The sequence below is a fragment of the Ischnura elegans genome, chromosome 7 (genome assembly GCF_921293095.1).
Source record: "Ischnura elegans chromosome 7, ioIscEleg1.1, whole genome shotgun sequence".
NCBI lineage: Eukaryota > Metazoa > Arthropoda > Insecta > Odonata > Coenagrionidae > Ischnura > Ischnura elegans.
This window is the reverse complement of record NC_060252.1, coordinates 24733601-24761389: the sequence shown is the minus strand read 5'-3', so window position 1 is coordinate 24761389 and position 27789 is coordinate 24733601. Positions and strand designations below refer to the sequence as shown.

Below are 27789 nucleotides of genomic sequence, written 5' to 3'. Positions count from 1 at the left end.
AGAATACGGAATATCTACGATCCAGATCTATTTATACGAAGCAATCAATTTCAATGGAGCAAAAAGAATCGATAGAAATTTATTCCTAAGTTGGATCATTTACCTTAAAACATATTCCTCCCTTTTAGTATTTCCTATACTTTATTTTTTCTCAAAAAAATACCCGTTTTTGCGCGTAAAACTTAATTTTCAAAATATTGTGTAAAGCGCTCGTATATATCGTTCAAAAGCATGCGTAAAATCAAGCTGCCCAACTTTGAGCGCTTGGTATTCCCGTATTTTTTGTTCCAATAACTTGAAATTTTGATATAATGGAGCCAAATCTAGCACTAAAAGTTTGCAGGAAACAAATTTTTCATGCCATTAAAGTTGATGGATTTATTGTGAACAGCGCAAATATGTGCTAACGTCGAAACCAATGGGTCAATTGAAAATTGATTGGTACTTATGGATGCTGGGCGATGAATGCAAGGCTGGTACTACTAAGATCAGATGGCCAGCAAGGAAGACATTTAGCTAGAAATAGAATAAGGATTTCAATAAGGATGGAATCTGTAGCTAGAACTAATGAACATTTACTGTACATTGTACAATGTACAGCTGCATGGTTTGCGAACGACGATAATGCATCAGGGGCGGACTTGCGAGGGCGGGGCCCCTGGACCCTGCTAGTACGTGCACCGTAAAATTAATCAACACCCTGTACAACACAATTAAGACCCTGCGGTTGTTACGGCTGTTAGATTTTAAGGTAGACAAAATAAAAATTACGAGCGTGATGCGCCCGCTCCCAGCGGGCTTCCCCCGGTCTTTTCAATGCAGGTCCACAGAGGGATAGTCGCGTTTCTAATTTTAAAATGTAGGAAAAAAAGAAAGGGTCTTACGTACACATTTAATTGGAATGTTCATGTACAAATTGAGGTCAGAGAACCTCATTAAACACAACATTGGAAGTAATTACACCATCCTCTGTTAAACGCACATGATGACTCATACTTACGTATCAACAGGAGACTTGAATGTGGAATCAGCCGCATTTTGATAAAAGTTATTTAAAGAATGCGAGATTTTGTTGCAAATGTACAAATGTATCAGTTTGTGCGCCGTTAACGTCAGGAATATTTACCGTTTTTTTTATTTATTTAAAAACCAATTTTAGGAAACAATAGCAATATTTAGGAAGTAAGATATGCCGTCGCATGTTTTCTGATGAATTCTGTGCATTTTGGTACCTCATTTTTATAGTTTGGTTGCGTATAAGTTGAGAAAAAGGTATCTATACAGTAGAAATAATATAGAAGATTGGCATGTTTTCTCAGACCTCAGTAGAGCTGAATTGACTGTTACTTCGACTTTTAAATAAAATTGCTTTGTTTACTTGGTTTTTTTATCTCAAAAACATGCTCATCTGAGTCTCTTATTTGGGGGGAGAGGAGGATTTTTTCATTTGGGTCCTTAGACCACGTTGCCCCCGGGACCCTTGAGGAACTAGTCTGCCCCTGCGATGTACGTTTAATATGGAGAAGGAGAATAAAGGATGTAATAAAAAAATCAAATACATCAAGGTGAAGAAAACAGATATTATCACGATAAAATTTTCTCAATCCTCAGGGCCACCCTAGGAGTTATCGACGAACACAGCTGCTTATGGCATTGGAGAAATCGACCATGAAAAACGTCCCAGCACAACCTAAAATCGTAATGCCCCAAGCACACAGATTTTTTATAAAGCCAAGATTAAGAAAACTTAAATGATATTTATCGTGTGCAACTTGAAAAAAAAATAGTTTCTAAAAAATATTTTAAGCATATTTTTTAAGTACTGAACTAACCGCCAATTGTTACCATGATACACGTTCCATTCTCCCTATATTTTGTTAAGTGTAGTTCACGTTGCTAATGCCATATTCTTCTTGTGGTATGGCTAAAAAATCCAACAATTCAACACCTCTCATTGTTTTTTTCGTGACGAGAAAAGTAAGTAATATATTATAATAATATTAAATAATTTTATTACTCCACGCACAAATTAAATGACAATAGCAAAATTGAGTAATTTTCGGTAGCCGCGAAGGATAACCTGTTTGAGGCTACCACCCAAAATAATAATACATTGCGCTTTACTTATAGTGTAGCTCATTTTGTGTTACCTTGATAATCTATACTAACAAAGCTTAAGTGCGTACATAAAAAACAACTAAAATAGTATTTATAATTCATTTACATCAATATTTTATAACAATATTTGTTCTACACTTTCTTTAGTGGGAAGCCAAGAATGTGCATTTTGCAAAAACTTTTTCAGAGACGGAAATAAAGCATGACTGGGGTAACATATTAAAAACCTTTGGTCCTGCGTACAAAAAATATCTTTTATACAAAGTCAAATTTGGTTGTGGTAAGGGCACACTTATATTACTTATATTATATCAGTAATATGTAAATTTTATGTTTCTCAACTTGAAAGAATTGGTTTACTTAGTTAGGACCTATCACTTATTTCTTCTATAGAGTCTTTTAACCAGTTAATGAGAATATGTGCTTTAAAAGGTTGTACAGTAGGTACTAATCCTCAGAAACGATACAAGCAGATGAGTGGCAAGTAGCCAAAATCACGCTTTGGATCTAGACGACAGCCTTTCTTCATGTTAATCATAAGTCAGCAATCCTGAGATTAGTTCGACACAGCTCTTCATTCAATCCTCCTTAGGAGACGACTAGCTCAGGTGCACTTGTGACCCGCTGAATTTCTCTCAAATATAAATAAAAGGTGTGGCTTAATGCCAGATTCGGCATTTTATCGAAATCGGATATTTACCGCTGCCGCCAGACCCTAGAGGTTAAAATTTTATCCAAAATATCAGGCGGATTTTGGTGAAAAAAACGCCTATGGAGACCAAACCAAAATAACTTCGGTCACATCGGTAAAAACCCACGATGAATATAAACTTCAAAACAAATTTTGCAATTTTGCATTATGCAAACGAAATTTATTGTACATGAAATAAAATTTATGGTTTTTCGATACGTGGGATTTTACTATAAGTTACCATTGTAGGCACCCCACATCCTACCGAAGATATCCCCGAAGAAATTTTCTGCCTACGTATCTGCTTGCAAGCACCATCTCCGCGTTATTGAGAGAGACTTTCTCGACAAAAGGTGACGAAAAGTGCCCCATTGATTCTCCTGTCAAATCTAACTTGAACGTGTGAGTTTTATTATTTGATAAATGACTATGAATACACATTTCACCTTATATTCTATATCCCCACCATTTTTCCCGCATTTGATGCCTTTGTAGCCCTCTCTTCTCCGTACTCCTCTGAACCCAATTTTTTCATCTTTTCCTAGGTCTAATGATGTATTTATTCCATTATTCCCAGCAAACTGCGTACTAGGCTTATCCTTAGCAGAGCCTTTTAATATTCTCATATCATATAATTCCTGCTTATTTCACTCTTATCTTTTCAATATTTTTTGTTCAAGTCTTCCCTTATTTCTTACTAGTCTCCTCCTTTTGGAATATAATCCTGTTGTTGTAATATTTGTTTTGTTATAATAATTGTTTTTTCTCTTGTAGTCCGCATGCTGAAAGTGGAGAGGCCTTCAACTGTGAACGCCTCCAAAAGATCTTTCGGAAAGAGTCTAATCATTCTGAAGCTGACGTTTGGTTATCTTCTCCACACTCACCAGAACCGATTACCACCAGAAAAACCTCATTCCCGTAGTAGATGGTTGGATCTTAAAACCATCAGTCGTCGCATTGCGAATGGAGTAATCATAAATACGGGCTTTATTTATTAAATGAATACTCCATTCATATTGGCTTCTGGAGACAAATATAGGAGACATGGAGTAATCTTGCTGAATGGCGGAAGAGGGCTTCACGTCGGGGTGTGGATACAGCCATTTGTATCATGGCAAAATTAGCAGTACCTGAACGCACTTTCCTTAACTTTTTTATAGATGAAATTCTACTCTGTGTTTTTTATTACAAGTTACAACCGCATATTTTAAAATAAATTTTTGTTTTAGTTTTAGAATGTATATATATTATAAATTTTGAGGCATCAAAATTGATAAAAGTGTTATTTGACAATTATGTCTTTTCTGAACCATTGCCCAATTTTTTCCCAACAGCGCTCCGGCACCACAACTCTACTGGGCACAGCCTGAATCGCAAAAGAAGGATGAGGAGATATTGAAAAGAGGATGGAATTTTTTCACGTAAATGTTACTTTTACGATGGATTTAAAAAAATATACTTAGCCTTTCGCACGGACATCCGTCGGAAACATGCACAATTCAGACTTGTAGACAGAAGATGCGTTTTCATACACTCTAACTCCATTTTATTTTGGATAAATTAGACTCATTCAGAAAAAAATAAATTCTTATAAGATGAAAGTAATACAGATACAATAAAGTTCTCAGATCAGGGGAGTAGCCAGGAATTTCGTTTGGTAGGATCCAAAATCAGACAGAATTTTTTAAATAACAGGGTACTAAGTGAAGGGTTTCAAACTAATTTCAATATTTTTCATGATCAAAAAAGCTTCAGTTGCCAAAGACATCTTTTGTAAATTCATGATTTTTCAATATTTTGTTTTCTTTTGTGAAGGAATAATTGCGTTTTTACATTTCGGAAGGGTACGGACCCCTGGCTACGCCACTGTCTCAGATCCATCGGTATGAGGCCTTATGCAGTGGGGACTCCACCTAGTGGTGCAGTAGTTGGTGCAGTGTTCCAAGGATAGGGTTTAGGAGGCCATATGAGGGACAGAAATTTTTTATCTTTAGTGATCGTAATCACGAAAGGCTATTGTTTAAGTATGAACATTAATTGGTATTTAACAATTATATTTTTAAAGGGGTTTAACATGCGTATATGCGATTCCGGGGATTGGATCAGAGGGGTCCGCACCTTCACGGATGACAATATTTCATTTGTGGTCGGAAATGAAGAAATCTATCTAGTAGCGCGTGATCCAACGGTAAATAGGGCGCATATTGCTTTAAGCAGCCTTATAAAATGAAAACGTGATGAAATTGATGCATTCGTTTTTCCTATTTTTAAGAATAAAAACGAATCGAAGTTTTCTCTCGCCCTCGGTACACAAGTCCCCGCTCTCCCGCATTATTCTTTTCACAGCCATGCCCTATTCCGATATATTTTTTTATTTTCTTATTATTTTTTAGGATTTATTTAACACTATGAATAACTGCGGTCCAAACGTGTCCCAAATAAATATGCTCACTACTATAACCATGGCGAATTGTAATTGCCGCCTTCTCTCTGCACGTGATTAAAGCAATCGCCTCCATGAAGACTATGCTGCCACCTCTGAGTTACTGACTCATCTACGATGATTTACAGCTAGAAAGCGTGAATATGAATGAATTAGAATACGAAAACTGATCAACGACTCTCTATATTCCATTATCACTATATCCTGCCCAATTTGACTAAAAGAGTACACATTAAACATTTTATCATAGAATATTACTGGCACAGAATCAGGAACAGGGACGTCGTAGGAATCGCAATTCATCAAGATGAATTGCGATTTGTCATCGTCGCGTTATTTCCAGCGCAATTAAAAAAATAGCTCAAGAATAAGGAGTTAGTATTCTTCTTTCCATTCCTTGTACAATGAATCGTGCGCTAAAATAATACCTCCTCAATTGGTCAGATAGTTGTTGTGCAAATGAATTTTAATCATAAGACATCTTTCGAAGGCTTTACAAAGATTTTTGAGAATGTTTTCGAAGTGTGATTTTTTCTATTGTTCAGAATTTAAAGAGTGCCTCAAAAGAATATAGATGATAAAATTAACTTTTCGTGGATGATATTATCACCATTCTCAAATAATAGGTTAATGCTAATTATTTGAATTCCTCCCGCCAGCTATTGCAGCAGGGAAAACATTTTGCACGCTCAGCTGAAAGGATTCCCATCTGAAAACAAAACTTAACCCGCTTTCCGCTTCATGCGTGCCTCATCAGCTGATGATAACTGCGTTTTCTTCATTTGACATGACGCATGGAAGAAATCACGGAAAATGTAGATTCATATTAAATTCACTCACCACTGCCGTTGATAACAGCGCCAATGTATACCGAAAGTTCATGACATAGTGTTGCCCATAAAGCCACCTAAACGTCACCTGATGTATTTTCGACACCTCTAGTTTAAAAATTTCCTTTTATAAGAGTAATATTTATGATTTTTTAATGTAATTATCCTTTAAAACCTAATATAATCCAATATTTACAATTGTACCTGAATTCATTTTTATATCACTAGAGGCCACTAGCGGCGCTCTTCGCCAACAGAGTTTCTTTCTTACGTAAATGAAAAGCGTCTGCTGCTCAAAAGGAAAACAATGGTGATGTATCGCTCATGTTTGTCCTTGTGAATCAATTAGGTTGGAAGAATGAAGGAAAGTTGTAAGAATAGACTCAATAGAAATTCATGAGACTCTCCTGAATTATGGCCAACTGGAGGGGAATCATTTCTCTGAGGTTTAACCAGGATCAAGGTAAGATAGATCGGATTCGAATATACTGTTATTGTTTTGATGGATAAGTAACAATACGTGCAAGTCGATGTGTTGTTTCCTTTCTACGTGGCTGAATTTAAAGTAAGAGTACTACTATTGTATTCAACTTCTTTTTGTTTTTGGTAGTTTTCGTGCACATGTGCTCATAACTCGTCACGCCAATTTCATTTTTTAGGATGCTTCACGTGTTGTCTGGAAAATGGACTACGTATTTACAACGTAGAACCCCTTGTCGAAAAAGCACACTATGGTACATGCAATTCTTTTCCTTGTGTTTTTCAGCATAGTGTCAGTGTACATAAAATCACCGCATGGTTTCGCGTTGACTTCAACCCATTAATTCTAATATCTTATCAATTTACAGACGCCGAATTAATGGGAAGTGTGGTACACTGTGAAATGTTATTTCGCACCAATTTAATTGCCATTGTTGCTGGAGGCACGCGGCCAAAGTTTGCGGAGAACACTGTTTTAATTTATGATGCCATTTCTAAAAAATTTGTAATGGAATTGACATTCACCTCTCCTGTTTTGGCTGTAAGACTACGAAGAGATAAGTATGTAGTGCGCTGTTTACTACATTTCGTGTCTTTAAAACGTATAAAATAGAATTGAAAGATAGTTTTAATTATAATTTTTATCTTTCAGGATGGTTGTTGCCCTAATCAATCAAATACATGTATTTTCTTTCCCGACGCCTACTCAGAAGCTATTTACCCTTGAAACACGTCAAAATCTTCAAGGTTTATGTGAAGTGAGCCCTTTAACCTCATGTGAAAAGCAATTACTCGTTTTTCCTGGCCACAAGACAGGAAGTGTACAACTCGTTGTGAGTATATTTTCTTTTTTCTGCACGTAATACTGAGAATCATTCCTATATTTTTTCACTTCATTTCAATGATAAATTTTTGAAACAATATTCTACCATGACTGTATCTCTAAAATGCATAAATATTGATGATCTTTGATTCTAATATTATACATTAGTTATGATAGATCTTATATTTCATCCTGTTGAAAGGGTTGACTCTGCCAATATCATGTGATTGTTCCTCTAGGTGAGTATACTCACATTTTTTGCGAAACCTCTGTTATGGGAAAGGGGAAACAAGAATCCTATTGACTGAATAAAGTTTGAAAAGCTGTTTGGACATATAAGGATTCATGCCAAAATTGTTAGGTTGATATCACATTGGGAAGGGAAAAAGTCAGGTAGATCATGGCAGGCATTTCTTACATGGTGATACCCATGTAAGAAATTGATAGAGCTTCCTTAGAAAATGTATAACCAGTGTGATGCAGTTCAAAAACTTTGTTGATCAATTTCCTTATTAGAATCATGAAGTGATGATTTGGCTTTGGTGAAAGTGTCCTAAGACAGGAAAATCTGATCGCCATGTAAAATTGGAAAAGTGAATATCTCCAAAACAGGATCTCCAATAGACTCTGCTGGCACCTATGGAGAGGAGAATAGGAGAAATAGTTGTTAACCCGCCAAGGGCATATATAAGGTGCAGATGGATCAACAGTTCGCCTACTTGAGCTACACGTGTCCCACGGTCAAAGTTGCATCAAAATTTTTGGACGAAAATTTGTATGCAATGGTGGTGTCCCACGATGCATCTCATTTGGACCAAAAACAAACAAAAGACGGTATTTTTGTAAACAAATTTGGAAGCTTGTGGAAGTGAAGGATTCTGTCTTTATTAGCAGTCGAAATTGTCTGAACAGGCCTCTTGAACATTAAAGAGGGGAGTAAAAGAAAACAGAAGGAATGCTGAACTTGGCCTTGGCTGAAAAGGGGTAATGAAAGCGTTGGAATAAGCATGCTAAACATGTTGGAGATCTGCAAGGTTGAGGGCAGAATAAAATGCCAGGATACGAACGTGAGGCAGTTTATTCCTGCCAGGAAAATGTTATTAATAAATGATGGACATTGTAGTTGAGAAGATGTTATGAATAGAGCTGTAAACGTGCATTGAAATCACATTCTTTTCTCACCTAATCTAGCAGTTGCTAAAATAAGGTCCTTATCCTACAATCATAGTGATCGAAACGGGCAGGTGTCGTGTTTCACAAGTATAATCGTCATTTCATATTAGTCATTTCTCCAGCTGCTCGCTGGATCGGATTGCATGGGTAAAAATGCTACCTGACTGGGACATATATATACAGCGAAAATACAAAAAAGCAAACCACACAATACAGATTACGATATCATATGTTTTTATGATAGTCTTCAAGGTATTCAGTGACACTGTAATAGCACCTTTTGAATAGGAGATTTTTAACCCTCAATTTAAACATAGCAGGTGAAGAGATGGCTTTAATTTTATCTGGGATGTTATTAAAAATTGCTGAGGCAGAGTGGTAGTGGCCTTTCATGCAGAGAGAACTTGAGTAATATATAAAGAAGGCAGTGTGAGCATTTTAGCATTAGAAAAAAGAGGTTTGCCAGGGGTTCATATGGAGATTGGAAACATTGACTTGATGGCTTGCTTTTGGGCGGAAAAAGCTCTTCTTGAGGCAGTTGAATTTCCCCAGAACAGAATACCGTAGCATAAGTGATGCCATAGGATAGTAATAGTTTTATTGCTGTACATCTTTGAGGCTGAGTGATAGGTTCCTGTGTTAGAAGGGAGTATGGATGTTGACGTTGAAACAGCTGGAATTATAAGTGAAATGAAATATGGAGTTAGAATTTGAGCTAGATTTTCCTGGACAAAGCATTTTTGAAAAAAATAATATTACTTCCCCTATGAAGGGATTGTATGCAACGGATGCCATATTTACGTCATCATTAATAACATAAAATTTTCCCTTCTCTACCTTTTATAGGATCTTAGCAGCACTGAGGCTGGGATGTCGAGTGCTCCAGTAACTATTAATGCCCACCAAGGCGAGTTGGCGTGCTTAGCAGTGAATCAACAGGGGACCATGGTAGCCACTGCATCTAATAAGGGTACTCTTATCAGAGTATGGGACACAACTAAGAGGATTCTTTTAATTGAGCTTCGTAGAGGCTCTGATGCTGCTACACTCTATTGGTATTTGCTCATATACTGTTCTATAGCTTGCTTAAAGTTGGAATTAGGATATCCATAATATTTTCTTACTCTCTTTCCAGCATAAATTTCAGCAGGGATTCTGAGTTTTTATGTTGTTCCAGTGACAAGGGTACAGTGCATATATTTGCATTAAAGGATCCTCACTTAAATAGGCGGTCCACGTAAGTGATTAGTGAAACTTTTTGTCTGCTTTCATTGAATATCTGTAGTATATTCATTCATGTGTCCTTTAAATTTTGCATGCATTCCTTAGGTTTTCAAAAATGGGATTCCTAGGCAACTATGTTGAATCACAGTGGGCACTTGCTAATTTTACTTTACCTCCCGAATGTGCTTGCATATGTGCATTTGGATCCAGGAATTCAGTCATCGGTAAGTAGCCAAGTATTTCAGATTTCTTTCTTTCAAGATCTTTCAGATCTCATTGAATCAGGTCTTCAAAACATTCTAATTTTTTAATTTAGCATCCAACCAAAAAGTTTCAGGAAATTGTGAAAAAATCCTTTTACTCAACCCCTAGCATTCTAAAGTCGAGAGAAGTTTACTAATTGACAACAATGAATCCAAGAGCACCCAGTTTTTTCAGCTACCTGAAAATGCATCAACCCATTAATCCCCAGCGCCACGTAAACGCAGCGTTATTGAATCGTAATTATTAGAAAAAACCTTTGCGTCAGGATAATTTTTTCTCAGGTTTTCTGAATTTCTGAAATGCCAGTCGTTCTTATTATTTTATTTTTGTAAAAATTTTCATTAAATTAATAATTTTTATTTTACTTCGAAATTTGCCTATTTCAAAGCATTGAATTACTTCCAATTGTAAAAGATTTTGTACAAAGATTTATTGAGTAATCTATCTATAGGTAATGTTTTCTCTTAGTTCTAAGTGTATTTATTCATCATGTTTATTTTTGTCACAAACTTTCTTCGTTACTGGCATAACTATGGTAGTTGTAAATAATGTTGCATTTACGCGACAATGGGAAAACTGTGGTAGACCAGAGGGCTTTTCTCAAAGCATAAAGAAACTCGTCAGTGTAGCTTTTAATCGAGCGTAGTCTTTCGGAGGCAGTTTAGCTGCATTTTTTGGCACTCACAGGTTGTGAGTTAGCAAAGTAAAGGGTGAATGGCATTTTGAATTCCAATATGGCTATCTATATGAATTTTACATCGAGCACTCTAGTTACTTCGTAGTGTCAAACTGTTGCGCGCATACGTGGAACCGATACAGGGCAATGTCATTCCCATGTTGTTGAGTGGAAGTATTACTTAATAGACATTAAATTCAGCTTTCGATGCATTCAGTTTTAGAGACGGTAAAATGAGAGGCTGTTAGAGAGAACGTATTAGTTGAAGCAGTATTGTGATGGAAGGTGGAGTGTTCCTCTAGTCACTCTTTGGAATAGGGTAGTTTCCTTCATCAAAGAAAACGAAAGGCATTGACTGCGATTCATTACCCACCATTAGCGTATTCATAATATACAAATTATTTCGTTTTAGAAATACCGGTTTAGACGAATGGCAATGGTCCATTTTTATCCTCATTTGAAAAGGGCCAGATTGGCGCCCATGCGATGCCACTCCACGTGACGTCACAGGGACCTAGTTTCTATACGAGAAGATAGGAGTTATACATCATCTGAGGTTACCAATGCATGTATGAGGCGCAGAGCTCAGGGAAACATGTCTTAATAATCACTTATTAAAACTGGCTAAGGTCGGAAAGTTTTCTTCATTTGATAAGGTATTAATAATCCTTATTTAAGCCAAGCGCTACCAGCCAGCAGGGTACTCAGCTACCCGCTAGCAGCCTGCATCGTATCAGCGCTCAACTCGCCTCAAGGTAACCTCACAGGGTGGCTGCGGGAACCAGAAATACGTCACACGGAGAGATTTCCCGGCATTAATACTTACGCGTCGCGTTTTCGCGCGCTTGAAAATGTTCACTTTTCATTTAATCATGAAAAATAGATATCGTCATGTAAAAATCTAAAAGCGTGAAATACGTACTCCAAGAGTAATAATCTTTCGATTTAGGCAATAAAAAAATAATAGGAAACCACCCTATTTTCTCCGTGCAATCCTGAGTGACCTATTTTTTCTTCTATCGCTTAGGTGATGTAAGGCTAATAATCTCGCTTCAGTTGGGTTTGTATCACTTAAATAGTCCTCTGAAATGCATTTTTATTCATTTCATCCAGTAATTATATCAATAATACCGCAGTAGTTTTTGCTCGGCTTTTTGCAAAATAATTCATCCAGGGGTCTCATTCAGATTTGAAAGTGAAGAAAATTTTACCCGTTATTTTTACGCCTCAGACGTATACTCTAGAAGAAGGGTCAAGAAGGTAACTGGAGAATATAAATTAACAGGGGAGGCGATGTATAATATTTTCTGAACTTTGGAACTTCAATGGGGATCACATCTTCTCAGTATTTCAAATATGGATGATTGCAGGAGGTGCTGCAAGGAAAATCACAGTTTACACGAGTAGTATCTAAAGAAAAATCATCCAGTAAACGCGCACGCCCAGGTAAAAGATCCAGAGAACAAATAGGTTCATCTAAATGTGAAAATAGAATATACCTCCGTAGTAGTCCTGTATTTCTGCATGAAAAAAAGCAATAGAAACACTTATTAATCAGTATGTAGGCCACTTACCAATTGAGATCTGTCACTTATTTCTCAGTAGAAAATTACTAGAATTAATTTTGAGCTACTCAAATAACTACGCTGAGGAGATAAATAGCCATACATTTACTCAGAGTAAGGCAGATTTAAAAAAAAATAATTGGAATTGTAATGTTGTCGGGGTATCATATATTACAGCGCACTAAGTTGTACTGGACAAGCCAAGAGGAGATGTTTGTCGCAATTGTGAGGCAATGTATGACGCAGATTCGGTTTGATGAATTAAATAAATATCGACAGCTCTCCGATAATTCTCAACTACACAAAGTGATACATTTTTGAAAGTCTTAAAGAAATTATTCTCAATAGACTACACCATATAATTAAAAAAAGAAAGAAATTATTCTCAATAGACTACACCAAAATTCCATTCAGTTAGGAATTTTCCCAGCAAATGGTTCCATATTTCAGGTGGCACACAGCTAAAACGTTCATTCGTGGAGAACAATTTAGAGTAGGTTATACATTATGGTGTCTGGCCTCATCTACAGGCTATCTCTATCAATTTTTGCCATATGGAGGGGCGGAACTTGAAAGTGATATTTCTAGGATTTCTAAGTTTACTAGGAGAAAGGTTGTTCTAAATTGGCTGAATTTTTTGTAAGTCTCCAAATTTTCATGCCAAGTATTTTGATGATTTCTTCACCAGTTATAATCTATAAGCAGCTTTTAAGTGACAATTGTTATTTTGCAACGGGAACAGTAAGAGAAAATCGAACGGATAACTGCCCACTCATGTCTTCGACGCATTTGACAAAAAAAACCTAACAAGGATTTATACTATTCGTTTGTCAGGTCAAAAAATATTCTCTTAGTGCGATGTCATGATAACTCTATCATCGCTGTTGCTTCAAATTACGGGAATATGGAACCCATAGTAAGGACGGAAAGATATTCACGAAGATTCCCAAAGAATATCGAAATATCATCAACTATTATAATCAGGGAATGGAAGGGGTAGATTTACTCGATAATTATGTTGCATGTAACCGTATCCAGATTAAGGTAAAAACAACTCTATTCTGAAAAGGGGTTGATAGTGCAGTGGTGAATCTGGTGATTTTATGTCAAAGTCACGGGCACAGCAATTCCTTTTTTAGGATTTCGGTCCGAGATCGTAAAATTTTACTGAGGCGAGAAATCGTTTCCAATACCATTGCTGATGACATTTGGCATAAAAATCGCTGCCCACTGGCGGGACACCTTAGGCAAAATGACATACCCCAGCATGCCCATCAAGGGAGAATAGTGCATTTCATCCGCAGGCATACATATAATTCGTGGCAAAGATGTCGAGTGTGCAAATCAAAGATAATTTATGTTGTGAAAAGTGCTACGTTGAATTCCACGCAGAATATTGAACATCACATCAGAAAAGACGATGAAAAAAAAAATTGTGCAACCTAAGTTTTGAAAAGCTCTTTTTTGTTTTTATTTTCCGGAGTTTTCCCAGCGTTGCGTAAACACAACATTATGCAAATCATATATTATGATGAAGATAATAATTTTGTCTGCAAATTAATCTTAATTGGGCCAAATTAAACAGTAAAATATGAAATAACTGAAGATAAAAGCCCTATATGCCATCTGGGGAATAATGGGTTAAGTGAATATTTCAGTACGACCAGTTGTCTCTCAAAAAACTTGCAGCCTGGTTAAATTCTTGTTTTAAGAAATTGACTTATTTTCAGTCGAGTTTTGGAGTGAAAACCTTGATTGACTTTGGTGACCGGCTCTCGAAGAAAACTCCTCCCCCCCCCCCCCCCCCCCCCCCCACGAAATACATATGTATTACTACATATCTTTTGATGTTACAAACCTTTTCCCTTATTTTAATTTTTCTCATTTCAGCCATTTGCCTGGATGGTACGTTCCATAAGTATGTTTTTAATGCCGATGGTAACTGCAATAGAGAGGCATTTGATGTTTTTTTAGATGTTTGTGATGATGACGACTACTGATTCAAGAAATCTAATAAGATTAGAGAGGTGAATCATAGACAGCATTCATACACAAAAAAGATAACTGCCTCTTCCAGTGCAACTTTTTTCTTTTTGTATGTTCTGGTGCTTCATGTCTTTGTGATTATAAGAACAATTTTTCACAAACTTTTATACTGTAAATATATTACGCAATTTTTATAATAAAAATATGAAATTGTTTCAATTCATATCTACATCCATGAAAACTTATTCTTCATAATTCAACAATAATAGTATTTATGAATGTCATTGGGATAAAACATCCAAGAGTTTCATCAATACACAGTATAGAACATGAACAGATGATGAAATTCACACATGCTATACAAGTTACATTCTGGTCTCATATCATCATCATAAGGCAAATTTTTCTTTTAACTCCCAGCTACTAGGTGAAATTAAAATAAATATGTATCCATTGATTAATGCATCAGTTAAAATTCATTCAGGCAATTATAACGCTTATGGATTACTCATTCTTTTTTACCCTTGATTTGAATAGAGGTGGAAATGGAACATATGATGATGGGAATTTTATTGCACACAGTGGCAATGGAATGGTAAGTGTGTGTCGCAGGGGCACAGCTAGGAATTAAGGCTGGGGGGTTTTAGGTGCAACTAATGCCGGGGTGTGTGGGGGCATGGAATACCCACCAGGATAAGTGGTAGGTGCGAGATTAACAAATTGCGGAATTTTAAGATATATGGTGAGTATTGTGGCTTTCTGAGGGGCATTTTATTAGTATTATCATAGAATAAGTATAAAATATACTTACTCTATGGTATTATCAATCCAATTAAGTAAAATGGATTAAACTTAAAAATTTCTCTGAGCTCTGGGAGGGGTTTTATCCCCCAAAACCCCTCTCGCTGTGCCAATGGTGTGTTGTGATTATGTAGACTGGAGGTAAGAGTGAAAGGATAGTTTAAAAAATGGCACAAGGAAGTTAATAGGTTGAGGAGAGAGTTAAAATGCTGATAGAAACAAAATGTCTGCCTGGGGTGTGGATAGGGACTAAGCAGATATCTTTAACAGCTTCTATTGATGAGAGGTTTCCAATAAAAGTGGCATTTTCCCCAAAATATGCTGTAAGACACAAGTCGGCGTACTTTCATGTAATGCAGAGTTTTGAGGGTGTTGGTGGGCTGGGGAAGTTTTCTTATCATAAAAAACCCACAGAAAGCTTATTGCTTGGTTCAGAAACATGGGATGACCAGTCGTACGACCAAGTGTATGCAAAGACACTATACTGTGGAAGAAGAGTTAAATAGTGGATCATAGGGTAAATCTTAGTTTTGGTGCAGTTAAAGATCTCACAAAAGTTTTCAGTAGTCCAAATAACAACTTACCTTAAATATCATAAGTGGTTCTAAAGATAAGTAACGGAAGCAGCCATGTATTATGCTTTTCCTAGCAAGCTTTTGTGGCTATCACAGGTTGCACCGTCAGGCGACGAAGGAAAATTGGAAGTTGGATGTCATTAATATATAGTAGTCAACCCTCCACTGAAATGGTAGGTAGAAGGGTGACCCTACTGTCCGAGAATCTTTCAGCCCTGTCCTAGACCAGTACACGAACTCTGCCTCGTTGTGGTGTTGCAGGATGGTGAATCACTGTTGAACACATTCTGGAAACATCAAGGCCGTTGCTTCTTCTGGAAGATACTCTTCCACATCTGGCTACCATGACCTGGGTCTGCGGACTAAATAAAACTCCCCGAGGGAGAGGGGCATTCTCCCGTGTAATTCTTTTTAAAATGACCATCTTTTATGCATTTTGAAGCCTAAAATTTCATTTTTATTCTTAACAAAAGATGAAATTGAGCAATTGTAAACATTATAGTTTAACAATTGGAGAGGGAAATATCTTCCCAACTTGAAGTTAAAAATAATTAAATAAAGAACTTTCTGATAAATTTTGGGGAGGGGACGTGACTCCCCCCTAAATCTGACATTGTTCCGCACCACCCCCATTACGTTCTTTAGCCAGGTGTGAAGATAAAGATTTTGTTTGGACAGTGAAATAATAACTGTTATTACAAAAAAACTTTTTAATACTGTTCTTAATTGAAATATTTTCATTTCCTAAAATCTCTGTTCCTTTTCACATTCCAAAATCAGTCAGTACAGTCATTTCTCAACATTTTCATTAGCCAGGGTGGGTCCAAGTGCACCCCTCTCTCGGTAACTATGGCTCAGTAAAGTAAGGAAAGAACATAAGCTTTCACACGATGAACAGCAATTCCTGATAGTAAATTCGAAATAATGGGAGGTTAAACATTTGGTGTTTACTTACGAAGTTAAAATGTTCAATGAAATAACCAATTTTATGGATTTTTACTTATAAGACAAAATCATACAGAAGTATGGGCCAATTTATGCAAGTCAACTCAGTAGCAGATACAAAAAAAAACTCAAGTGGGGGAGCAGAAGATACCTTTACTTTGATTGTAATAAAAAATAATCAAGTCATATGCAAATTTGAAGAGGGTTTTCATTGAAGTGGCTACGTAAAAATACATGACAATGCCATTTTATGCTGTATCCGCCATTGAGTCAACTTCTTGAAAAATATGATAACAGCGATATGCACTTCATCAATTATCACACGTAGAGTATGTACACAACTACGTTCAAATTTATCTACCACCAACCAAGAGTAATTAAATATATATTAATAACGTCTTTAGGTAAAATAAGGGAAGAGGGGTATCATAGTCACCTAGAATTCCTTATTTGGACTACCGTGACTTGAATAGATAGAGAAATAGCCCATCTCTGAACTACTAGAAAAAATACCACAAACTAGGAAAACGGCAGGTATTTTTCATGACGGATTACTTTGAGAACAAAATTGCTTGCAGATGTTTTTTTTTATTCTTAAACCAATATCAACAACTTTTCAGCATACTAAACAATGCACACGATATATAACTATCAATCTTAGAATTTCTCCAAGAAATATAATACCTATGAATATGTTCAGTCGAAATCTGGGCCATTGTCTCTACATCTTGCACAAAACACGGCCCCGCACAAAATCACTCGTCCAACATAACAATATTAACTTAGTACAGCATACGTTAGCGAAGACACCCAGTTGTAGCTATTTTTCGACTTTCCTGTCAAAAGGGTCACTCCATATCTTCATATCTGCCAGTGAAATAAAGTTAAGATTAATTGATTCGGCTAGAGAAAATTTAGCTTGAAGAAAAACGTAGTTGAGTTAAACTTACTCCCAGGCTGAATTTTTTGTCTATCTATTCCCGCTCGAGCCTCCTCCTGCATCCTCCCTTCAATGAAGCATCCACATAAAATAAAAAAACATGTTACCAGGAAACGTTCACACAAGACCTTATGTAAAAAATATTATTGAAATCCTAACAACGCAATGATACTAACGATATTTCTCAGGATTCATCATAGGATATATAATTATTGGATATAAGGCTGCTCCAATAAAACCTACAATTCCACCTATAAAGAGGCCATACCTCCACCCCTTAAGAATCACCGCCATGAGATCTAAAACACAGGCTATACTCGGTGATTTCTAACAAGGAATGCTACTTTCAGTAATCTTAAAAAACACGCTAATATATTAATATCCTTCACAACACGTCAATATTGGCACTCTATGATAAAATTTGCTGTGAAGCATGGCGCACTAACACCTTCAACTGTTGAGATCGAAATATACGAGCAAGGAGGCTGTATACAGGATATCCAATTCCACCTCATTTATGGCTGATTTGTATTGCCACTTCGGTCGCATTTTAATTGGCTTTCAAAAATGTCCGCTACGTAGTGATGAGTGCAATGCAATCCACTTTTTTCCAATATTTTGCAGTAAAGAGCTTTTCATTGCAAGGAATAGCGTTGAAAAGTCATAAATTTGATATATCACATCATCATGCGCATGAATTTCGGTTTATAGCCTTAATTATACCTTATTTTGCCATGAAACTCAGATCAATTGTTCGTTAGCGACGCGAGTGGCGACTTTTATAAACCTATTAAAATGCGCGGTGGGACAACACATTTAGAGGCCAACTTAATAATCCTATTTTATAATTATCGCGGTGATTCAACGTGGGTACGGGTTTTGTTTTGGTATTTTGGTACAGGTTCAAAAATCTTTTTCCTTTCGTAACATGCAGGATATGTCTGAGAAACAGAAGAGGAAATGGGAAAGAAAGCAGAAAAGAATATCTCATATGCTACTTAAGGAAATTGGTGTTAAAACCTGCGAAGTTTCACGGGTAAATTATCCTCTGCCACACTTGCCAATTGGGCTTTACTTAATCTACAAAACAAAAGTCTTTCCCCCTTGAACCGGCCTTTTGTTTTCAGTTTCTTGTGATCTGTAATGCTGGCCTCGTTTCGGGTATGCAACGCGAAGAGGTTGTGGATTTGTTCTCCCCTTTTGGTGTTATAGAAAACGTAGTGATGTTGCCGGGTAAGTCTTACAGTTTCGTGGCATTTACGAACGAAGATGACTCGAAAAAGGCATTTGAGGCTATTCATGGGAAAGTGAAGATCCAGATATGCGATGCCACTTTATTCCTTGCCTACTGTGAGAGAGGTACGTGTGAATTGTTATTTTTTTCATTCATGATTATCATTTTCCCAGCGAATGTTTCATGTGAAGAAGCGTATAAATCATCTGTGAATTTGATCATTGTATATTTGAAGAAAAAATATCGATTTATACTATATTAATTGTCCATCTCATATCTTAAGTTTTATGGTATAAGGAAGTTTTTTTTCTTGCCGTCCTGGCATAGAAACTGAACGAATTCTTCTCTTGTATTCTTCATGGTTAAGCTGTCAATCTGTGTTTACATTTTAATTACGTGTGTTATAAGTTATCTGTAAGGCTATTTTGGAATTTATTTTTCTTTCTATAAAGTAATTTCTAATTAATTGGTACTTCGGGTATTAGGGACAGCAACTTATTAGGGGTAAATCTCCAAGATGCGAACCCAAATGAAAAATGAACTCCATTTTTCCCTGATAAAAATAAACTCCATTGTGGGGAGGTCTACCCTCTAATGAGGGTAAGGGAAGGGTAGGACTATCTTTCCTGTACCCTTCAGCAAGGGTAGACGGAGCGTATTTTAAAACATTGGTGGATAGGCCTTATCCTTCCTGGAGTGTAGGGAAGGGTAGAAGAAGGGTTTGGCTAGCCTCAAAGAATGGTAGGACTATAGGTAGGTAAGTTGGTGCTTCTCAACGGGGCTTATACTATAAAATCTTTAGATGAGAATATCTTTCGCACCCGGGCCTATGTGGAAGAAAGCTGTGATTTTTTTCTACCATACCTATTTCGTTTCAGAAAATAATATCGGCATCAAATACCGAACATTACTCTCGCAATATCTCATTGTCAGCCACACAGATCTAGGTTAAATCCTAAAAATGTGAATGAAAGATCTTCTAAATGAGCTTTTTTCAGACAATTATAGAAACTATTGTGTACAGTGGCGTAGCCAGGAATTTCGTTTGGGGGGGCGGGTCCAAAAACAGGGGGGTGAAATTTTTGAAAAACAGGATGCTAAGTAATGGGTTTTTAACTAATTTTAACACTTTTCATAATCGCAAAAATTTCAATTGTTAAAGAAATATTTTTTCAATTCATGATTTTTCAATATTTTGTTTTCTTTGAAGAAGGAAAATGATTGTTTTTATATTCCGCGGGGGGGGGGGGGGGGGGGGGGGCGGTCCGGACCCCACCCCTGGCTACGCGATTGTGTATATTATTGCTTTCTTTAGAGGACTTCTAAAGATTAGTTGTGCAGCCCATCTATCTTTGCTTTCAAAGACTGCTTATGTTCTCGTACGGAACTCAATGCTCTTTAGCAGGTGAAAGTAGCTGAGGAGACACTTTCAGGATATGTTTTCCTCAGCAGTAAATACCAAGTTCAAGGAAGGGTAGACGAAGGATATTCTTACACTTGCCATACCATTAATGGCGTGTAGAGGAAGGGTAGACGGATGGTAAGGGAAGGAGTTCCAAGGAAGAGTAGACGAAGGTTTTTTCTACCCTTTCCTTACCCTCCTTGGAGTGTAGGGCGTGGGTTGTGCAAGGGTTACTACCCACCATGATGGCTACTACCCTTCCTTTACCCATCATGGGGAAGTTTATTTTTATCAGGGTTCTCCAATTTATTGCTAACCACATTATTCCTATCCGTTTAACTAACTGAGGTGCACCTATACTCTTTTATTATTGCCTATCTAAATGCTGCTTAATCCACAGATGTGTACTCAAAAAAGCTTCAATAGATCCACCATATAAATTTAGTGTCATGTGGTGAAAGAATATTTTATTTTTATAATTGGTATGGTTTGTGCTATAGAAAAAATTGTTTTGACTCTTAGTATATTTTTAACTCTCATTTTAATTAGTCTCATTTGTTACATCTTATTGGTCAATTGGTCTGCAGGGGAACAAGAATCCTGACAATTTTTGTGCTGCAACCATCAGTCCCAGAGAAATTAACTTTTATTCATGTTGGTATAATTTTCTATGGTCAAATTCTGATATATGAGGGAATTGCTAACAAGTTCCAGCTGTGGGTTTGGCATTTAGCTTGTTGCATACAGGGAAAGAAAGAGTATATGGTGAATGTGAGGTTTTTGGAATAGGATGTGGCTGATTTGTAAGCCAAGAGGGCTAAGTTAGCTACAGACAAGACTGCAGAAGTGAGGCCAAACGATAACGGAATTACTTATATTATGCCAGGTCCAGGATAAGTATAGTTTTTTATGATTAGTGTGATTTTTTAAAATCATATTTTTAAATATCAGACTGTTTTGACTTTATATTTATTAGTTTTGGAATAATGACTGGAATATGTTACGACTCCTTGAATAAATAAATTAAAATGCAGGAAGGTACATTGTGAAATTAAATTTATTTTGCATTGCTATTGCCTTGCTGTATTTTTCTACAAAATCCCTTTGAACGGGTGCCATTGATATACATAAAGTCATGGAAATGAAAAATGGATAGTTCAGCCTTGAGCCCTAATTCACTTGCATATAGCCTTTCGGGAACCAGTGCAGATTGCGCTAGGAGCATGTAACCAAGCCTCATAGACTCGTATTATTCAATGAATGAAGGTAATGGGATGTGTTTTTATTCTGCTTGACTTAATTAGGCTAATAAATAATATGCCACCAAAAGGGAAACAGATTTTCCTTCAGACTGATGGTGACAAAACAAACTTAGTGAGGAATTTTTTTTCCACAACAGTGTGCGACTTTAAATTCTCCTGATAAATAGGTCAATTTCATAAATAGGGTAGTTTTCCTCCTCCCCTTGATAAATAAGGTAGTTTTGCTGGGACAAAGTATATCAGTACCAAAGCATCCAAATGAAGGGGAACCCCAATCCCATTCATATGGATACATTCATTTTCAATAGCACTCCTCTCAGAAAATTTGATCTAATTTTATTATTCATGCTGCAGTGCCAACTGATGAACCTGGGAGGACCAAGGTGACCTGGCCCAATGGACTCATTGTCCTCAATGACTTTGTCACTGAAGCGGAGGAGGATGAGCTATTAAAATGTGTTGAATGGGAAGTTGATGATGATCGCCAAGGTAGGCTGATGCTGGAAATAATGCCTCTGACCCAAAATTAGTTTAGAAGTAGTTATCTTAACAATTTTCAACGGAATTATCTTTATGAGCCAAATTATTGCTGCCCAATTGATAATGATAAGTATTAATTCGTAGGCAGGTGTTTGAAGCATCGGAGAGTTAAGCATTATGGATATGAGTTCAGGTACGATAACAACAATGTTGACAAAGACAAGCCTCTCAGTGAGGACATACCCAAACAATGCTCATTCTTCACGGAAAGGCTGCTGGAGAAAACTGGTCTCAAATTTGTGCCTAATCAGCTGACTGTCAACGAATACCAACCAGGGCAAGGTGACTAAACATATAGCACAGCTTTCAGTATTGATCATGTCGTACTCAAGTCTCAATGTGCTTCTTATTTGCATAAATATATATTCTATTTATATTATTTTCTTGAGTTTTAAATTGCAGTGCTAAGTCAACATATTTTCTCTCTATTTAGTTTGTGTTTTTACTTTTGTCTGAGTACTGTTTACTTTCATATTTAGTATATATATTTAGTACATATACTTAGAAAATATGAAATACACTATTATAATATTAACTAAATATAATATTATTTTCATATAAATACTTCTTATGAAAATAATTTGTATTTTCTAAGTATATATGTACATGGTTTATTTTAAACATTCTCTTTCACTGCATTTTTGCCATTGAGTTTATATTAGTATTTTTTCATTGAGCTTTTAAGTTTCATACTCTTTTAAACTATTCTTTCAAAGTACATATTTCCTCAAGTCGTAATCTTAGCATTATATTTACGTTGATGTCTTGTTAATTTTTCTTAAAAGAATGCAAATTGATTAGTTTTCCACAAAGAGCATTAAATTGCATTGCTACACCTAATTATCTCATGTGCTTAAATGTGTATGTTGTTGCAGGAATACCATCTCATGTGGACACGCATAGTGCATTTGAGGACACCATAGCTTCCCTTTCACTTGGCTCGTCTGTAGTAATGGAGTTCAGGCATGATGAAGAGCATGCATGCATTCCCCTTCCAAGGCGGTCATTGCTCGTCATGACAGGTGAATCCAGGTATGCTTTGGGATCACTGCAAGGGATCTACGTGCGGGTCGCTTGACTGTGAATCTGTCTCAGGCTCTGTGTAGTGTTGCCCAAAATTCACGGTGGCTGTTCGTTTTAGTGAATACCGCATATTGCAAGAATGTAGTTGTCACGAGTGATTGGTAATGCACCGTTGAAAGGCATATGATTAACATGTGAAAAAATATAGAATTAGTGAGGCCATGGAGTTCCTGCTATTGTATTTGCTTGATATCATGAGGTACATATTTCTCTTCAGAGCTGTGTGAAACTTGTTAACTTGAGAGTGAACGGTGGACACCTATTTTATCAGTGACAAAAAATAATTCCAAAAACAGGTTAATTTTGCCTGAAGCTAAATGTCTGTCATGTCACGAATGCAATAAACTTTGCCCCATGCATTAAATTGCTTGGCACAACTCCATTGAATGTTTGCTCAAGCATGTGGACACAAAGTGGTTAATGAAGATCGACGACATTACAGTCCAGCCGGCGAGAGTTGTTCGTTGACAGTTCAAAAGGAGGAGTGGATAACCATGCACCAGCATGCCCAAATGCATCTCACACCCTCGCCTTGTCATGCAACGTTGTCACGTGCATATGAAGCACTGGAACAAGCCTGAGCCACCAAAACAAGCCCTTTCTTCAAATCACCAAAAACCAAGGATTCTTCCTTTGGGTCCTTCACACTCGTCATCCCTTCTGGCTCATTTCTTTAGGGAAGCCTTTTGTTTTCATGTGTCTTACCTGGCAACCTTGCCCCCTACCCCTTCTGCCTGTCATTGGGCTCTCGGCGGCCAGACTGTAGGGCCAGCATTATAGTCATATGTGAGCGACGATGTTCACTAAATCATGTCATCTCTTGGGATTTGATTTTGTTTTCTACTTCTCATTTCTTGGAGTAAAATTCTTCAAACCTTCAACTCATCAATTACTAATGATGTGTATACAAGGTGTTACCAAAAGGCTTGAAAAATACATCAGGGTGCACTGGTGATTCAATTACAGAGTATTTATGGCGTTCCCTGATATATTTTTCGTGAGATTGCAGTGTTTTGCAGTTTGGCACTTTATAGCTTCTGAAACCCAGGTCGGTCAATAGTAAACCAAGTGTGGAGTTTAAGATTGTGTTTCATTGTGAAGATTAACGATTTCCACTAAGTAGTATTGCCTCAGAATATTTCTTATAGTTGAATTTCTTCAGTGTATTTAAAAGTAGATATGTACAATTCGTATATAATTTAGCGCATGTTATTATGTATTTAGTAGATATTTTGGTGTTTTCTGATATTATAAGACACCACTTGTAGGAAGCAGCTGATATTCTGACTCTTCATAGCTCATGTGTATGTGTACAACAAAATTAGGTTTCTCATAAATTTTTGTCCTTGATTCTCAGGTATCGTTGGACCCATGGAATCACCCCCAGGAAAATGGATGTTGTTTCAGTGACGGAAGAGAAGGATGGTGAAATTAAACAATATTTGAGTGTACGGCAGAGGGGAACCAGGACATCATTTACTTTCCGAAGAATTTTGTGTGGAGAATGTTTCTGTGATTTTCATAAGGAGTGCGATTCTTTTAAATTGAGAACGGCGAAGACGTCAAAGGATGAATTGAATCACATCAGTGGAGACATAGATTCAAGTTTGAGTGATGAATTGGCTGCTAGGCTGGAAAGTAAGCATGTGAGAGATGTAAGTAGAGAATTAGTAACAATGTTTCCTTGATAGGTATGGTCAAAACTTTGCATTTAATTGACATATTCAATGAGGATGGTTTATTCCTGAATGCTAATGAAGTGTCTGACACATGGCAGCCAAGAGTGCTTTGCAATGGTGATCACTTGAATAAAGCTGTTTCAACCCATATATGGTTATACATAGTATTCTGTGCATATGATCTTTCGGAGACTGTCCGAAACAACATGCATCAGGAAAAGTTTATGTCATGACATACGAATCGAAATAACTGCTATTCTGTTGGCTGGCAGAGAGCTTGCTTTTTTGGCACAGAAAGATGCAAAAAAATTTCTCAAGGAAATACATCTATTTCATAAAAAAAGGAATTTAAATACATTTAAAAGAATTCTGTATAATACAGTAGACTCTCGTTATTACGAAGTTCACGGGGCCGAAAAATCGGAGGTTCGTAATAACGAAGTTCGTAAGAACGTTTCTTTTAAGAATCGTCGAAAGAAATAGTGTATTATAAACGCTATTAAATTACGCGGAAATATATATAAACAAGAAAATTCGTTTCAGTTTTTCAACAGAAGACTGCGCCATGACGCAATCGAAGGTTGATATCTTCCCGAACACATGAACTCCGATGTTCAAACTAGATGCGCCCCAAGACCTTGTTCCAAGGTTGATAAAATTACAGTCCGGCCACCGAGAGTTGTCCAGTAACAGACAATGGGCTGGGTAGGGGGTATGGGAGCCAGGTAAGAAAGCGAAACGCTTGCAAAGTGTTCCATGAAGAAAATAACCGGAAGGGACGACGAGCGTGAAGGACCTAGAGATAATTACTTGTTCTTGTGATTCGAAGAATGGGCTTATTTTGGTTGGTCAGGCTTATTTCGGTGCTCGAATATGCATTTGACAACGTTGTATGACTAGACGAGGGTGTGAGGTGCGTTTGGGGGACAGCGATTGGCTTTAAACCGTGCTGACGCAGGATTATCCACCCCTCCTATTGTGCCGTAATCGGACACCCCTCGCCAGCCGGACTGCATGTAAGTTATCGAGGAGTACGGTTATCCTGCGGGATGCAACACTGCATTACACGTATGCGCTAACTCACGATTGTGGCGACCTGATCCATCGGGGCCTGCGATGCATCCGGAGCCGAGAAAATGTCTCCCCGCGGTAACGAAGAACGGGCGAAACGCTGAACAGTTCCTAAATTCACACCAGATTCAATGATACCTTATTCAGATGGTGATTACAGTGAGAGTTTCACAACGCCAAACCGCGTAGTATCGGCCAAATCGAAAGGCGCCAAATTTGAAATTTGAAAGTTTTGAATGCTCGTATCTCTGAAAATTCGTACATCGAATGTGCATAGGAAGAGGATTGACTGTACATCCAATTTACTAACGGTTATGAGTGGGTCACCACGACTTCACAGGAATGAAGGCTGTTATATGATGTAGCGCGTAAACTGAATAAAGAACCATAATTGACGCTCTTAAGCATAGTACACGAGAATAACGTGGCGCGATTATTAAAACTTAAGTGTTGTGAATATCCACCTAAATGCCGTGACTTGTGCGTGTAACTTCGTAATAAAGTTCATATTGTAACCGCCGGGACCGGGACTTAGGTTCGTAATTTCGTAAAAACGAAAATTTCGTAATAACGTTTCTTTTACTATAGCTTGGATAGGCCTTTTCGACGGGACCAACGATTTGCTTCGTAATAACGAGAACTTCGTAACAACGTTGTTCGTATTAACGAGAGTCTACTGTATCGACTCTTCTTTAAAAATGATAAGATTCAGATAATTAAGATTTTTGTACGGAAAAGAGTGGGAATTAGAATCGGTGTCTTGTAATAATCCAGTCATAGGCTTGCTACACATGAATTATGTGCTCAAAAGTGGCAAGAAACCTTTGTTCTCTGCTCTCATCTCTTCCAAAGCTATTGCTCTTGTTGGACTGTTATACAGTTTGATAGAAAATTTAAGTCCTCTGCCTCTGACGTACATCTTCTCTGGCTGTGTTCTACCATTAACAGAAAGCTGTTCGACTACATGTTCCTCTAAATCTCTCAGTAGTCCCCTTGGCTTCTTCATTAATATAGTAAAATATCGCTTTTCCACTCTTCACTATCTCCCCACTGAATATCTGGTTTCCCAACTTGAAATACATATGTACTTAGGTCCCTTCCAACATCAGTTTGCACCTAGAGATTTCAGATTTTTCCTCCAAATAATAAATGGTGGTTTGAAGTCAATTTAACATTCTCCCAATGTTCTTCCTCAAGTGTCCCTTTCTGTGACTCTTTCTCTCCCATCTACTTCACCACTGTTTTTCTGTGACCCAGAGATCTGTTACCTGCTGGCTACCTCTTAAGCACAATTCCCTCTGTTGCTTCTGTTGGCTTCATCTGTTTCACCATTCACTAATACCATCAGCAGATTTCCTCTCTAAACCAAATCTCTTCCTTTCCTCCTCCCTCCAACAATACCACTTTGGAGATAAGACTGTCATTTCATGGGCACCTTAAATAGTATCTTGTTTATAAGTTGTGTTGTTGTGGATGATATGTTATATTGTTTTTTCATAATTGTTTTAAAATCCGAATTATGTAAAGGCCTGCTTGGCTATTTTTCGATTTCATTCTCAATACATAAATATATTAAAATAGTTTTATTTAGAAGTTATTATGGAATATCCCTCACAGGCAGTATTCTATTATACAGTATCTTAATTAGTGTCCTTTGGTTGCATTTAACGCGTTGCCTGCCGCTGACTTCTAGACAAATTCACCCATTACGCCGACGTGTATTTTTTTTTCTTTTGTTTTAATACTTGGATCGAAAGGATTTTCGTCTGCATTCGGCTACATATGCCGTGTCGGTCACATCTGAAGTAGCTGTGACCAACGTCATGCTATGAGCGGCAAAAGAAAGGCTCATTCCTTGGTCATAATGACCGAAGCGGCATGAAGACAAAGTACATGTTTCAGTCATTATGCCCGAAGCAGCACTGAACGTGTTAAACTATGCACACTGTCACTTGTAAAAATCCAAATGTGCATCATAATTAAC

General features: G+C 37.1%; 3 protein-coding genes across 3 annotated transcripts in view; 2 read left to right on the top strand and 1 right to left on the bottom strand.

The window, feature by feature from the left end:
• Positions 1–6352: 6352 nt before the first annotated feature.
• LOC124162396 (WD repeat domain phosphoinositide-interacting protein 4-like) lies at positions 6353–14502 on the top strand. Its single transcript, XM_046538920.1, has 8 exons — positions 6353–6545; positions 6742–6816; positions 6931–7123; positions 7215–7395; positions 9405–9613; positions 9694–9795; positions 9888–10006; positions 14178–14502. Exons 1-8 carry the CDS (start codon positions 6497–6499, stop codon positions 14285–14287), a joined length of 1038 nt encoding a protein of 345 aa, XP_046394876.1. The 5' UTR covers positions 6353–6496; the 3' UTR covers positions 14288–14502.
• A 2660-nt stretch (positions 14503–17162) lies between these two features.
• Positions 17163–17996, bottom strand: LOC124162468 (small integral membrane protein 20). Its single transcript, XM_046539009.1, has 3 exons — positions 17711–17996; positions 17545–17601; positions 17163–17461 (listed from the first exon to the last, which is right to left on the bottom strand). Exons 1-3 carry the CDS (start codon positions 17826–17828, stop codon positions 17415–17417), a joined length of 222 nt encoding a protein of 73 aa, XP_046394965.1. The 5' UTR covers positions 17829–17996; the 3' UTR covers positions 17163–17414.
• A 372-nt stretch (positions 17997–18368) lies between these two features.
• The window catches only part of LOC124162030 (alkylated DNA repair protein alkB homolog 8), a 14290-nt gene continuing 4869 nt past the window's right edge, over positions 18369–27789 (top strand). The window contains exons 1-6 of the mRNA XM_046538359.1: positions 18369–18570; positions 18662–18893; positions 21787–21921; positions 22057–22254; positions 22848–23004; positions 24413–24710. Of these exons, the coding sequence (XP_046394315.1) occupies positions 18463–18570; positions 18662–18893; positions 21787–21921; positions 22057–22254; positions 22848–23004; positions 24413–24710 (1128 nt within the window). The 5' untranslated portion in view covers positions 18369–18462. The remainder of the gene's footprint in view (positions 18571–18661; positions 18894–21786; positions 21922–22056; positions 22255–22847; positions 23005–24412; positions 24711–27789) is intronic.

Bases quoted from the DNA above. Each gene is read 5' to 3' on its own strand.
- LOC124162396 (XM_046538920.1), top strand. From the start codon at position 6,497: ATGGCCAACTGGAGGGGAATCATTTCTCTGAGGTTTAACCAGGATCAA. The intron at 6,817-6,930 runs GTACATGCAATT...ATCAATTTACAG, and splicing joins TGTCGAAAAAGCACACTATG to ACGCCGAATTAATGGGAAGT. The intron at 7,124-7,214 runs GTATGTAGTGCG...TTTATCTTTCAG, and splicing joins GTAAGACTACGAAGAGATAA to GATGGTTGTTGCCCTAATCA.
- LOC124162468 (XM_046539009.1), bottom strand. From the start codon at position 17,828: ATGGCGGTGATTCTTAAGGGGTGGAGGTATGGCCTCTTTATAGGTGGA. The intron at 17,602-17,710 runs GTTAGTATCATT...GCTTCATTGAAG, and splicing joins GATGAATCCTGAGAAATATC to GGAGGATGCAGGAGGAGGCT. The intron at 17,462-17,544 runs GTAAGTTTAACT...TTTCACTGGCAG, and splicing joins ACAAAAAATTCAGCCTGGGA to ATATGAAGATATGGAGTGAC.